This window comes from Falco cherrug, chromosome 1 (assembly GCF_023634085.1).
Source record: "Falco cherrug isolate bFalChe1 chromosome 1, bFalChe1.pri, whole genome shotgun sequence".
NCBI classification, from domain to species: Eukaryota; Metazoa; Chordata; class Aves; order Falconiformes; family Falconidae; genus Falco; species Falco cherrug.
The window spans coordinates 117,040,712-117,054,325 of NC_073697.1; the positions used below are offsets into that span (position 1 = coordinate 117,040,712).

The following is a 13,614-nucleotide window of genomic DNA, read 5'->3' on the forward strand; positions in this document are numbered from 1 at the left end:
GTCCCTGCACCCCTCTCTTCAGTGCTTTTGTTTGCTAAGGCCACTTTGTATGAGCAAAACCCACTGTCTCCAGTTCCCCAGGGCAGGTTTTGTCCCAGCACAGGAGCCCTGGCTGCACCCACCTTGCAGGACATGGGGATGGAAATACCCATGTGAAGAGAATCAGCCCAAAGCTGATACTGGCTTAAACTGGTGCACAGAGCTGTTTTGCTGGTGCCACCAGTTGCCTACTCTGACAGTTGGGCCATGGGATGCTCCAGCCACCAGACCGCTCCATCCAGGGCTCTGCTGCACGTCAGACCCTTGAGCATTGTCCATGGGTCTGGGGTTATGGGGTAAACACAGACAGGCCCCAAACCCCGCCAGGATGTAAGGAAGGGGGGGCTGAGGTAGCTCCCCCAGGACATGGGAGCCTGTGTCCTTATGCCCCCCTGCCAAGGGAGCTCTGGCACCCCCAGGAATTCCTTCGAGAGTGATGATGATTTGGGAAGGAGATGGGTTTGTGCAGGCAGGAGCTCAGCTGCCTCCCACGTGCAGCTGGAGCAGCACAGGCAGGTCCAGGGGTCTCCTGGGCTTGGGGCAGCCATCCCTGCCATGGCACAGGCTGAATCCAGGGGTCTGTGCGACCCCTTGGGCAGCTTCATCCCTGCTCGGCTCTGGCTGCTTGTACAGAGCCAGCAACAGGGCAAGGAGGAGACTGGGGGTGCCAGGAAGGGCTGGGGGTGCTGGGGGGTGCAGGGGAGGGGCTGCAGGGTGTCAAGAGGTGCTGGGGGATGCTGGGGATGAGCTGGGAGGATGCCAGGAGAGGCTGAGGGATGCTGGGGATTGCCTGGGAGGTGCTGGGGAGGAACTGAGGAGTGCTGGGGATGGATTGAAGGGGTGCTGGGGATGGACTGGGGTTGCCTGGAGGGGCTGGGGATGCCAAGAGGAGCTGGGGGATTCCTTGGATGGGAGCAAGATGCCAGACTGGAACAGTGGGAGCATCTCTGCTGGAGCCAGACACATTTCCCAGCATCGGTCACATCCAGACTGGTTCCTCTTAACACTGTTAATGGGTTGCTGTCGTGCTGTGGTTTTGGAAACACCTTTGGGGTTTGGGCTCCGAAGTCCCATGTGGTCTGAATTAAGTGCTTGAGAGCAAACCAGGACCTGGGGCTCCTGAATCCCAGGGGATTCCAGTGAGCAGTTCTTCCCAGGGATGGGAAGCCAAGGTGAGAGAGCTGGGGGGTGGCACAGGGACCCACACCTGTCCTTAAGTGGGATGCTGACTGGATATGGTATGGGGAGGGAGAAGAAAGCACAAACCCCAAAGGTTTGTTGAAGAGGAAGGGCTGAGCAGAGATGTGCAGGGCTGAGCGCCCTGAAGATGCTTTGCGAAGATGCTCGGGGAGATGCTGCCATCCCACCCCTAGAAAAAGCAGCAGGATATTTCTTGATCCCTGCTGGGTGCCCTGGGGAAATCCCTAGGTACCAGGGAGATGGCACTGGGGTCTCCTTGAGCATCTCTGAGTATCAGCAAGGGCTTAGCACCCAAAAATTCCCCCCCCCCCAGGCAGGATGGAGCCCAGGTTGTGCAGGAGAGTCTCCATCTCCCCGGCTGCTCCCTGGCACGGCATGTGTTTCCCCACCAAGCATTGCTTGCTGCAGGTTCACAGGATGGCTCATAAGACTGTATAAGCTCCTGTAAAATCATATTAACTTTAGGCTGAGACTCCAGAAACATAACGGATATAATGGGATTTTTCCTGGTGGCATTAGCAGCATGGAGCTGTAATGCAATGCAATGTCAGTGGAGTACGATGATGTTGGGTTTTAGTCTTTACAAGTAAAATGGCCATGTGAAGCGGCTTAGGCTGGGCTTTCTGTGAGTTTGGAGGTGCTGCTTGGTTTTTGCACTCCTGAATATGATTTGCACGTTCTGGAATGCTGCTGGTGGTAGCAAGTATGGAGGCAAGGGGAATTATTTGTATTTTTTTGGTGCACTCTGGAAAATTAATAGGAAGCCTTAGGTGGGATGGCAGGACGTCAGCAGAGCCACATTGTCAGCAGGACTGTGCGTATGTACAGGAGCAGGATCTGTCCCACTTGCAGCTGCTGAACCTTATTTCGATGGTGCTGCAGCCAGGTTGCTGCCCCGGTACATCTGCAGTGCCGGGCTCTCCCGTGGGAGCTACTTGCCATGGCTGCTGGTGACATCACCCATAGGCAGGAGAGTTGCCCCCTGTGCTTTGGCTTTGCAAAAACGTCCCGTGGCAGCTTCTGGGGCCATGCTCCACCCCATTCTGCAAGACAGGGTGCGGGAGCAGGGTGATGCCTGGCTCTGGGTGCAGGTGCTCAGCGCTGACAGGACGTGGTGCCCGGCTCCTGCTGCCACAAGCAACACCACTCTGCTGCAGCTCTACCACATGTCTGTGCCACCACTGGTGGCTGCAGTGTGTCCCTGGGGCCATGCAGAGACCCCCATCCCCATCACAAGCAGGAGGGGAGGACGAAGCATCCCAGCTCCCAAGGATGCCAAAACCAGATGGGGAACCTCATGCCCCAGCAGCATGCCCATTGCTCTGCCATGTCTCCAGGCAGCTGTCAAGGGGCTCCAACAGCCTCTTTGCTTAATCCTGTCTACAAAACCCAGCAAATCTTTTCCCTGAACCCCTCCTTTTTAAAACCTAATCTATTGCTGGCAGGGTCCCCAACCTGCTTAAGCATCCTGGGATGTGGCAGGGCTGGCACAGGTGTGCTGGGGCTGTGGGATGCTCTCCGTTAAAGCCACTGAGGTTTCTTACACTGAGTATATGCTGAAAAGCAGAACAAAGCCAGATTTTTGTTCTCCTGTTTGAAATGTCATTTTTCTACTTCCCCCAAATGCACATCAGAGTGTAGCACATGTGGGTTTCTGGCTGCTGGGCCATGGGGTGTGCAAAACCCATCCATCGGCTTGGCTGGAAAGAGGAGGAAGTGTGCTAAACCCATCACTTTTTGGGGAGCATTTTTCCAAAGGTGCAATGAGGGGAGAGATTTATTTATGCCTTAAAGTTGTGAATGATTTCCGAGTGCAGAGTGAGCAGCCGGGATGTGTGCCGGTGGTGCCTGCACGTGGGTGTGCGATGCTCGCCTGCATCCCTGCCACCTCCTTCTTCAGGATGCTAAATACATCCTGAACTGGGGTGAGGAAGCAGGGATGGTTGTTTGTCTGTGCTGGTGGGTATTTGCTCTTTTCTTCACCATTTGTGTTAAGTCTGTAGCATTTCCAACCCCAGCCATAGATGATAACAAAGGTGATTTGCAGGAGTGGAGGAGAACCTGAGCAGCCCTTGCTCCTGGGCAGCCAGCGCATCGCTTGCCATTCACAGAGATATTGCAACACATTCATTTAAATCGCTGCTTTCAAAAGTCAAAATAAGTAGGAGGTGGGTTTTTTCATTTTTAAACCCAACTTGAATCAGACACTGTGTCACAGCACTATCAAACTAGTAGCCTGCAACAAGCCTTTTACCATCCCATACCAAGTTAACTTCAATAAGTAGTCAGCACACCTTGCCCCAGCAGTCACCGATCCCTCACAAGGTTTCAAAGGTTCATCTACTGTTTGTGCTGTTTCTTCAACCTCTTCAGGCCAGTCCCTCTGCTTCTCGCCTCTGCTGCATCCTTCTCCTTGTCTCTTCTACCTCCAGGGCACTTGCTCTCCTCCCTCTGCTTCTTCCAGGTCTCTTTTAGTTAGCTGTTCCTCTTCCATCCCCCTTAGAGCTATTTAACTACTCTCAGGAACCAGCCACAGCTGCACCTTATCCACGTCAGCCAATCCACCGCCCCTGAAGCCAGCCCACAGCTGTATGTTATCAATGTTAATTAACCCAGCTTCATTCCTCTACAACACTGGGACAACTTTCATACACAAACCAGATTTAATGCAGTTAATTTAGGCTTTTTAAACGTCCTTGGACGTGGTGTATTTGTGGATGAGCCCATAGACCACCCTGTTCTGGCTGGTGCTGGTGCTGCTGCTGTGCTGGACTTGCTCATTGAACCTTGCTCTCCCAGTGCTTACTCCTTATTTCCACTTTTTCAATACTTCACTCAGTCTCTCAAAGCTGAGAAAGCAGCTTGAATAGCAGAAAGCAACCAGGGTGCAGGCAATAAAGCAATGTTTTTAGGAAGGATGAGAGCACTGAGCTTGCATTGTTTATTAAAAAAACCTTTTGGGACTAATGGGCTAAATCACAGCTGCCCAAATGCATCTTGACTGAGGTCATTTTTTGAAGAGAGATGATGCACTGAAGTTGTAAAAAAACCCTAAGAAAATGAACAAATGATCCAGAGTGTGATAGTTTAAATAAGCCTGAGCAGATCTGGTGAGGCACAGCCACAGGGGCTTTGCGGGCAGGGATGCTGCAGATCTGTGCATGGCTGAGGAGGGTCTTGCAGTGAGTTCGTGTCTCCTTCTGCATCCTTAGTGCTCCTCGCTAGCGAAGACAGCAGATGACACGAGCTCTGGAGCGGTAAATCCAGCTCTGACGAGCAGCGGGAGGGTTATGGTGAAGCCCCGGGCAGCAGCTGCCGCCACAGATTCAGTCGGCTGTGTCGGACCGAAAGGCTCAGTCGTGCGGATGGGTTGTGTCCTTGAAATCCGCGGGGCTGAGGGTGTGCCAGAGCCCGGCACGGCCCAGGGAGCTGCTTTCGTGTGTAGACACACACCTCCCTCTGCGGAACTGCCCACATCCTCCTGGGAATTCAGCATCCCTGTTTTGCTGGAGATAATGGGAAAATAAGGGGGAGATTGGGGTGGACCATGAATTGGTGTGGGACGTGGCATGCTCACAGTGAGCTGTGAAGATGCTCCATCCTTTGCTTATTTAGGAGATGAGGTGATGGCTGGCGGGACCAGAGAACTTTAAATCACCAGCTGCATCCCGATGGGAAAGTACATTCAGCTGTGCCCGGTACTGCGGCGTGCAGCCTGGGCGCTGCCGCCTGCGCTGGAGCCTTCGCCAACACTTCATGTTCTTTCTTGTCTTGCAGGGCTGAGAAGACAGAGGTTTTGAGTGAAGATCTCCTGCAGGTGAGGTCCTCTGCAGCTGGTCCGACCCATGCCCGGGGTGCCCATGGGTGCCCAGCCACCCACCCGTGGGTGCTGGATGCGGCAGCAGCTCCATGCCACTCGGTGCCGCGGTGTCCCGCAGCAATGAGAGGGGCTGGGAGGAGGAGGAGGGGGTTGGGAGCGTGGGAAGCGGCACTATCTCCCTCCCACGTGCCCTCCAGCCCGCTCCCAGCCTGGTTTTCAGGTCAGCTGGAATCGGATCCAATCTTGTCTCCACCAGGATGGCAACCTGATACACCGGCCAGATTGCAGGTGCCTGCATCTCCCTCTCTGATGCAAAACCTGCCCTGGGGACGGGACATGTGACAGCAGGGGACAGTCCCCAAAGCTGAGGGGTTGGGCTTTCCCTGAAGCTGAGGAGTTGGGAGACTTCAGCAAAACAGCTTGAGCCAAAAACCTCACATCGTGCCTTGGAGCATCGGCTGTGATGCTCGGGTCACAATCTCTCAGGGACATCTCATCTTGGTGCTCTTTGGTCCGGGAGCAGGGCTTTCTGCCCCCCAGGGAAGGGGGCAACTGAGCAGGTGCCAGCAAAGGGATGTGTATTCACAAATCCATCACTGAATTCGTGAGGTTTCTAACTCACATTCTCTAAATCATCACCTGTAACTTGGGCACCGATGGGTCAATCAGCTGCCCAGCCCTTGGGGAGGGAGCTCTCCCCTCTTCCCCCATCACAGCATGGGCATCCCCTGGCGTCAGCCAGTCCGGCTGCTGCTGGAGCCACTTAAAAACCTGTTTTTGGGGGAAGCTGATGTATTTACACCTTCCAGCTTGGGAATTCGGTCTGTGCCATTGCTATCAGGTAGCAGATTCAGCAGAAACAAGCAGAACCTGTGTGCAAGGATGCTGGTGGCAGGAGACAGCGACCTGCAGGCAGCAGTGCTGCCCAGTGCCATTTAGCTCTTTCTGGCCACTGTGTCCTGTCTATGTGTTGGCTTCGCTTGCAACTAATGGTGATGCTCCCTGCACACATCAGGCTTCAGCGAGCCGGGTGTTAGCCAAAAACATGAGCAGGGTTTGAGTGAGCCATCACTAAAGGGGTAAGGTGAAACCGTGCTGGAAGAGGGTGGAATGGAGCTCTGTTTGCAAACGTCCTGGCCGAGTGCATCAGTTAATCCCTCCCATGGCTGCTTGCTACTTTACTGGGCATTTAGCAGTGTCTCCGTCGTGGCTGGGACCAGCCTGACCCGTGCAGGGGGGAGCGAGGTTGGTCTCCACTTGCACCAGCACTGGTGAGGAGTCCAGCAGCAGCGTGGGCTCCCGGGGCGCTGGTGGGTTTGCTCTTCAGCAGCACTGTCCTCACAGTGTGCACCCCCATGAGCCAGTCCCCAGCCTTCAGGATTTGGGTTTTTTTTCCTTTCTTCACCACCAGTGCTGGTGGCCAGGACAGGCAGAGTGCGGCGGCACCGTGCTGCTCAGTCCCCATCGGCAGCTGAGCGGGTTGGAGCAGAGGGGAACTGAGCACTGCCCACACCCAGCAGCCAGAGGGAACATCAATAATGAAACTTTTTTCTGTCTATTTTAAATTCTGGTGTTTCTCCTTGCAAGTTCTGAGGTCTCCATGGCCTCTTGGCACTGAGAGCCAGACCCTGCTCTTACAGCCACCTGGTGACATCCTGGCACTAGGTAGCATCTGTGCTGTCACCGCTGAGGGCATGTCTGGCTTCAACAACATCACACGGGGGATTTCTACACCCTTTGGAGATAATTCAGTGGGGAGAGTGGTCGGTGCCGTCTTGGCTGGGTGTCCCAAGAGTCAGTCATGTTCATGGGGGTCTGTCTCCAGGGGTGGTGGGGAGCCCAGACCCTCTGGGGCGTTGTATCTAGTTGCCTCCACATCTAGGTGGGTGTGCACCCACATAAGTGCCTTTGAGAACATCATACCCCTTCCTTGCAACATACACACAGACCTGTGTGTGTATATGTATATATGAAATGTATATCATTTATGTAATTTATATATTTTAAATAGATATACACACATCTGCGTATATGGTGAAAGGAACATGTATATATTGCAGGGATGGCAGAGGCTGCTCTACCTTAGCCAGGCATCCTGGAAATCTATTTATTTATATATTTCAATAATATTTATATATTATTGTATATAGTGTATAGTATTAGTAATATATATATCATTATAGTGGTGGAGGGAGGCTCAGCTTGAGTGCCAGGCGGCCATGAGATGCCTCTTGCCTCAAGGACTTGCCGCAGGCTGGGCGCTTCTCCTGGGTAGCGGGTATTTCTTCTTTTTTCCCCAGGTCATTTCCCAAGATTTTGAGCTTTAGGGAATATTTCTCTTTTTCCAGATAATTTCCCAAAATTTTGAGATTTCCAGGTTTTCCCTGCATCTCTCAGCTTTGGTTTTCACCAGATCTTGGGTGCTTATATTTATTGACTCATCTTGCTGAGTTTTGGGATGAACTGCTTAACTTAATCAACGCAGAGGCAAATAAGGCAATTTTCAGCCCCAAGTTAGAGTGTTGTTAGAGCTAAGGTGGGGCAGCATCGGCTTGGTGAGACCTTCTCCTGCTTCAGGCATCCCTGCCCTAGGAAGAGGTTTGGCTCCTGGGCTGTTGCATCTGATGCTGCAGCAATTAAAATCACTTTGATTGAAAAGCAGGAGGTCCCTTACATCCCTGCGTGGTGGGTGCATGACCAGGCAGGATACCCTGGTGATGGGCACTACTGCATCCACAGGTGGAGAAGCGCCTGGAGCTGGTGAAGCAGGTCTCCCACAGCACCCACAAGAAGCTGACGGCATGTCTGCAGGGTCAGCAAGGCGTGGATGCAGACAAGCGCTCGGTGAGGCTTTGGCAGGGCTCGGAGGATGCCGGGCAGGGGGCAGCGGGGCGGCAGGGTGGGAAACGCAACCCTCTCGTTGCAGAAGAAGCTGCCGCTGACAACGCTGGCACAGTGCTTGATGGAGGGATCGGCTGTGCTGGGCGACGACTCCCTGCTGGGGTAAGGGGGGCCCGGGTCTCCCCCGGCACTCCGCCACTGCCGGCATGCTGCAGGGATGCTGGGATGCAGCTGCCAGAGGAATGGCAGCAGTTTCTTATCCATGATGCTGGATAACGGGGTGGGAGGGGATGGTTCACAGCAGTGTCAGAGGGGCTGGGTGCTTGTGTGATTGCTGTAGTCCAGGAGTTTCCTTTGTTCTCTTTGTGATGAGCTGGGATCCTTCAGTCATGCAGTATACAACGTAAAATATAGATGTATCTTGAGAAACTCCGTGCAGTTTCAAACTATAAGTGGTACAATAGTTTAAGGAATGAGATTTCCCTAACACCTAGGGTGCCCACAGTCCCTGGGCTGCCACGCACCCTCCAGCCCTCTGCCAAGGAGGGGCTTTGGGTGACCATCACCTACCGCGATGGGTGCGGGGTGGCTGCCAGTTGCCCACCACCGGCCCCCGTGGTGCCCAGCACTGCCCGTGCCCTTGCAGGAAGATGTTGCGGCTCTGCGGGGAGGCAGAGGACAAGCTGGCTCAGGAGCTCATCCACTTCGAGCTGCAGGTGGAGAGGGATGTCATCGAGCCCCTCTTCGTGCTGGCTGAGGTGAGCGGCGGGCAGGGGTGTCACTGCGACAGGGTGTCACCGTGCTAGGGACTCGCATCCCAACCAAGCCTGGGGGAAAGCGGGGTTTCACCACTTCAGCCGTGTATTTGGTTCCTGGCCCCTGCAGGAGACCATTGCCCTTTGAGATGTTTGCTAATTGCTTTAATTGGCAGGCAGTATTTGCACAATCCCCTGGGCTGGCTGCTGGGGTGGTGTCCTGCCTGGCTCCTTCACCCGCTCGTGCTGCTCTTGCTTTTTTCTGCCTTTCCTGAAAGCAGAGGTGTTAACACTCATATTTCTGACCCATTTTCCAAGCTCCAAACACATATCCTTGTGGTTTAGGATTTCTCTTTTTAACTCCTTTTCCCCCCTGCTGCCAACTTTGTTTCTCAGTTTTACCCAATGCTTCCCCCCCACACACACTTTTACATCTAGCAAAATGTCCTTGACTTAGTTCTGATTTTATCTTTTGCAGCAGAAACAAGAGCTTTATCGCACTGCTGGTGTTCAGGGCTTTCAGCCCTTACCAAATCCTGTGGCAAACATGCCAGTGCACGGGAGGCTTTGCCTCGCCATCCCCCAAAACCCATTTCTTGCCTTTGTCCGGCTCCCCAGTGCCGGAGGCTTTGATACCCCAAGGATGCTCCGCTCAGGGATGCGGGTTCTGCTGTTGGGGCTGTTGTGGGGTGGCACAGCCTGGGTGGGGACACAAAGAGGGGACGAGCTGTGTCATCTCCCTAATGATGTTAAAATAAGGAGTTGCATCCTTATCTGCCTGGCTTGCACCGGCCTAAACTCCCAGCGTTGCAGTCGGGTATGACCTGCCTCGGACACCTCCCTGGGGTGTTTTATCTCCTCCCGTTCCTGTGTGTTGCTGCAGGTGGAAATCCCAAATATCCAAAAGCAGAGGAAGCACTTGGCAAAGCTCGTGCTGGACATGGACTCTTCCAGGACACGGTAGGAAGCAGCTTCAAAGCTGCTTTACAAAAAAATAAAATTCCCAAGTGATGGGTAGTGCCAGGGAGGGCACATCCCAGAGCCCTGCTGTCACGACTCCCTTGGGACAGTACGTCTTGGCCCTGTCACCATGTGCCTTGTGTCAAGCTCTGCAACGAGCCACAATTTCTGCTCTTGTCTGCAGAATCCACAGATCCCTTTTTCCTTGCCTGCCCTCTGCAGAAGAGAGTCTTCTTTTCTGGCACAAATCATTTTTTTTTTCTCTTTTCCCTGTCTGGGTGAGTTCTTACATGATGGCAAAGAGCTGGGTGCTCCTGCTGCTGTAGAGCAGTGCTGGTGGGGAGCTGAGATGACCCTTGGGATCGTCCTGTGCTCCAGCCGCTGCGGTGGGAGCCGGCAGGCTGCGCTTTGGGTTTTGCTGGGGGCTGCTGAGGGGGCAAAGCCCCGCACATTGCAGCGTGTCCTGAGGAGAGCTCTGGGAGGTGACTGTACTCAGTCCCCAACATCATTTCCAGGCTCTCTCATCACCTTCCCTCTCTCCTCCCATCCTGATGAGGCTCATCCTCCTGCTGAAAGTAATTGCTTAATTAGAGCCCAGTGCGTGCAGCCAGTTGTGAGGACTGGGGATGTTCAGGGTTGGGAGCAGATGCTGCATCCCAGCCTGGGTTGGGACCATCTCCATGGTGCTCAGCCCTGGGGACCATGGTGGGCTTGGCTGAGGGGGGTCCCTGGGCTGCCCTCCAAGCCTGCTGGGAGCCAGCCACAGCTCTGCAGGGGTCCCCATCCCTCCCCATGACAGCTCTGCCTGCTCTTTGCAGGTGGCAGCAGTCCGCGAAGTCCTCGGGTTTGGCCAGCAACCTGCAGCCCTCGGGCGCCAAAGCCGACGCTCTCAGGGAGGAGATGGAGGAGGCGGCCAACAGAGTGGAGATCTGCAGGGTACCCAGGGTCCTGGGGGGATCGCTGCTTGCTGGAGTGGGAGGACCTTGGCATCCCAGGCACCACAGAAAACCTGCAGCCACGCCTTTCACCCCGTTCTTCACCCTCTTCTTACCCCATTACCCATGATAAACCCTCCTCTGGCTGGTCACCATCCCCAAACACAGCCTGGTGGCAGTGAGCGATGCTCACGAGCCAAGCAGGACATCCCCGGTTCCTCTATTCCCATCCTCCATATCTTGCTGGAGCCAGAGAGCATCCCATTCCCAGGGGACCCATCCCAGCAGAAGCCGGTGAGCTCAGCACCGAGTACGCCCAGTCGTGTCAGTGCCACTTGGCATGTCACCCCCCACCATCCCATGGGAGCACAACCCACCCAGCTGATCATGTTAGGTGGGAAAAATGTCTGAGCGAGGGGGAATGCTGCTGCCAGTGCCTTTGCTGCAGGCTGTGACATACGTCAATAAAACCCACAGGCAATTTTGTGTGGCTTTAAATTCCCCCTGGGGCAGAAAATGCAAAGGGCTGGGCTGACCTGGTGCTCTAGGGTTTGGGCAGGAGGTGGGACTGGGTGCGTGTCTCAAATCCCAACTCTTTTCTCCAGTGACTCAACCAGAACCCACGTAGCCTTTAAAATCCAGTGCCAAACTCGTGCTGTCTCCCCCATCTTAAAGCAGCCCCATGCGCCCAGCAATTTCCCACAAACCAGCTCAGCCAGGAGCTGCCCCCCAGTATCTTCACCGTATTGATGGTGGATGTTGCAACTGGGATGTGCTCACAGTGTTTTAAAATGCTGATGGTTTTCCTCCAGTTGAGTTATCCAAGGGGATTTTCAGAAAGGCACAATTCAGGAAGCGGCAAAATCTATTTCGCAAGTGTGGAGACAGAGAGACTCGTGTCCTGGTGCTGAGGGGCTTGTTGCAATTCAGAGCAAGAAGCGCCTGATGCCCATCAGGCTGGTCCGCACGAGGGGCTGGGATGCTACCGCGGCAGCTGCGCCATGTGCGCCGCTCCGCTGTTGTTAATGAGCCACTTGCAGACACAGAGCAATGCGGTGAGGTGTTGGGACGAGTAAACCTGGGGTTTAATTTGTGCTGTTCAGCCCATCGGGACGTGCAGCCTTTGGCTGACAGGTTGTTTCCAAGTCGCTCTCACTTCCAGAGAGCTGGTTGCAAGGCGCCGGCTCAGCATGGGCTCCGGAAGGTGCTGTGGAGCTGTTTGCACTGCTGCAGAAAGCAAACTTCCACAGTGCTGCTTGTATTCCACGTCCCAACACTTCTTGAGCGGTTGCTGCAACATCCCACCTTGCATGTTGACTCCTGGTGTGACCAAGCTGGTCCCTCCTGGTGGCCTCCAAAGAGTGGCATCAGGGCAGCACGAGTGGGACAGCAACTAATTCTCTGCTCTCCACAGGACCAGCTGTCAGCTGACATGTACAATTTTGTGGCCAAAGAAGTAGACTATGCAAACTATTTTCAAACTGTAAGTGCCACCCATCCCCACGGGACTCCTCCGGCTCCGTTCCCAGCCGTAGGGGTGACAGCCGGTGCCGTCTCTCCCCCTGCAGCTGATCGAGGTGCAGGCAGAGTACCATCGGAAATCCCTAGCGCTTTTGCAGAACGTCCTGCCTCAGATTAAAGCCCAGCAGGGTAAGTGCCCGTGGGGTCTGTCCCACTCCTGCATGTGATGCCAAGGGCTCTGCATCACGCCGGAGCCGCGTGGGGCTTTGCCACAGTGATGAGCCGGCTCTGGCGTGACCCCGTGGTGTAGCGTGGTTCTGGGTTTGCGGCTGAGCATCCTCCCTTTGCTTGCCCCGCCTGCATCCCGCCTGCCCCGCTGCTGGGGAGGGCATCCCATCCCCATCCCACTTGGTCACGGGGGGGCAGGACCCGGCCACCTTCATGGAGCGGGTGGGAAATCTGCCCAAATATCCCCATCAAGAGCAGCACCAGAGGTGGGAACCCAGCGCCAAGGTGGGGGTCCTGGGGCTTCACTTTGCACTGTGCAACCTCCGTAGGAGCTGGGCTGGGAGACCGAGGTGGGGAGAGCCCCGCGCGATGGCTCTGTGAGCAGCGCATTCTCGGGGCAGGGCTCGGGGTGCTGCCATCGCTGCAGCGGGGCAGGGAGTGATTTGTATTTTATTTTTTTCTCTCGATCCCACAAAATATTCCTGCCTCAAACTGTGATGGAAGAAGGGGGAAAATATTGCAAAGGTTTGCCCGTGGTTGCTCCCCCCGGAAAACGTTATCCAGCCCCTTTGAAATGTCCCGTGTGATGATTGGAAAACATTTTGTTTGGATTTCATCTTTAAAAAGCACTTCCCGAGCTGCCCAGGACAGAGGTGCGGGGTCCTGTTGTTTTAGCAACACCCAAACGGAATATTTTGCTGCCGAAACGCTGTGATCCAAGGGCCTTTCGGGGAGGGGATGCTGGATCCGGCACCATTCCCGCCGTGTCCTCCCTCTCACCCCCTCTGCCCGTCACAGAGGCGTGGATGGAGAAGCCCTCCTTCGGGAAGCCCTTGGAGGAGCACCTGGCTGTCAGCGGGCGGGAGATCGCCTTCCCCGTGGAGGCGTGCGTGACGATGCTCCTGGAGTGCGGCATGCAGGAGGAGGTGGGTCCCATGTCCTACCACCCTTGGCTGGGCATGGATGGAAGGGGACATGGCAGGGACAAGCAACCAGGGGGCTTTGGGGACATTCCCGGCCCCAAAGCTTGTCCGACGCTCTCCCGTGTCCTCTGCCAAGGGTCTCTTCCGAGTGGCTCCCTCGGCCTCCAAGCTGAAGAAGCTCAAGGCTGCCCTGGACTGCTGTGTGGTGGATGTGCAGGAGTACTCGGCCGACCCCCACGCCATCGCAGGTAGGTGCTGCCTCTGGGCAGGGGCTGTGAGTGGGATGGCCCATCCAGCCCCCCCGGTGCCAACCATGGGCACCCAGAGCATGGTAAGCAGTGGCGTGAAGTCTAGGTGGAGGCCAGTAACTAGTGGTGGAGGCAAGAATGATGGAGGGAATCGGGGAGGAGCTAGGAAGGCCTTGGTGGAGGTGGCAAGGTGCATGCTGAGGG

The 13,614-nt window shown here is 55.1% G+C and overlaps 1 protein-coding gene across 4 annotated transcripts in view; it reads left to right on the forward strand.

Annotated features, from left to right (window-relative positions):
- The window catches only part of ARHGAP44 (Rho GTPase activating protein 44), a 31,969-nt gene that overhangs the window by 7,449 nt on the left and 10,906 nt on the right, over positions 1–13,614 (forward strand). For all 4 annotated transcript variants that reach the window (XM_055723072.1, XM_055723081.1, XM_055723079.1 and 1 more), the window contains exons 2-11: positions 5,017–5,056; positions 7,799–7,903; positions 7,986–8,062; positions 8,547–8,658; positions 9,539–9,615; positions 10,434–10,551; positions 11,965–12,033; positions 12,119–12,200; positions 13,038–13,165; positions 13,299–13,410. In XM_055723072.1, coding sequence (XP_055579047.1) covers positions 5,017–5,056; positions 7,799–7,903; positions 7,986–8,062; positions 8,547–8,658; positions 9,539–9,615; positions 10,434–10,551; positions 11,965–12,033; positions 12,119–12,200; positions 13,038–13,165; positions 13,299–13,410 — 920 coding nt within the window. The remainder of the gene's footprint in view (positions 1–5,016; positions 5,057–7,798; positions 7,904–7,985; positions 8,063–8,546; positions 8,659–9,538; positions 9,616–10,433; positions 10,552–11,964; positions 12,034–12,118; positions 12,201–13,037; positions 13,166–13,298; positions 13,411–13,614) is intronic.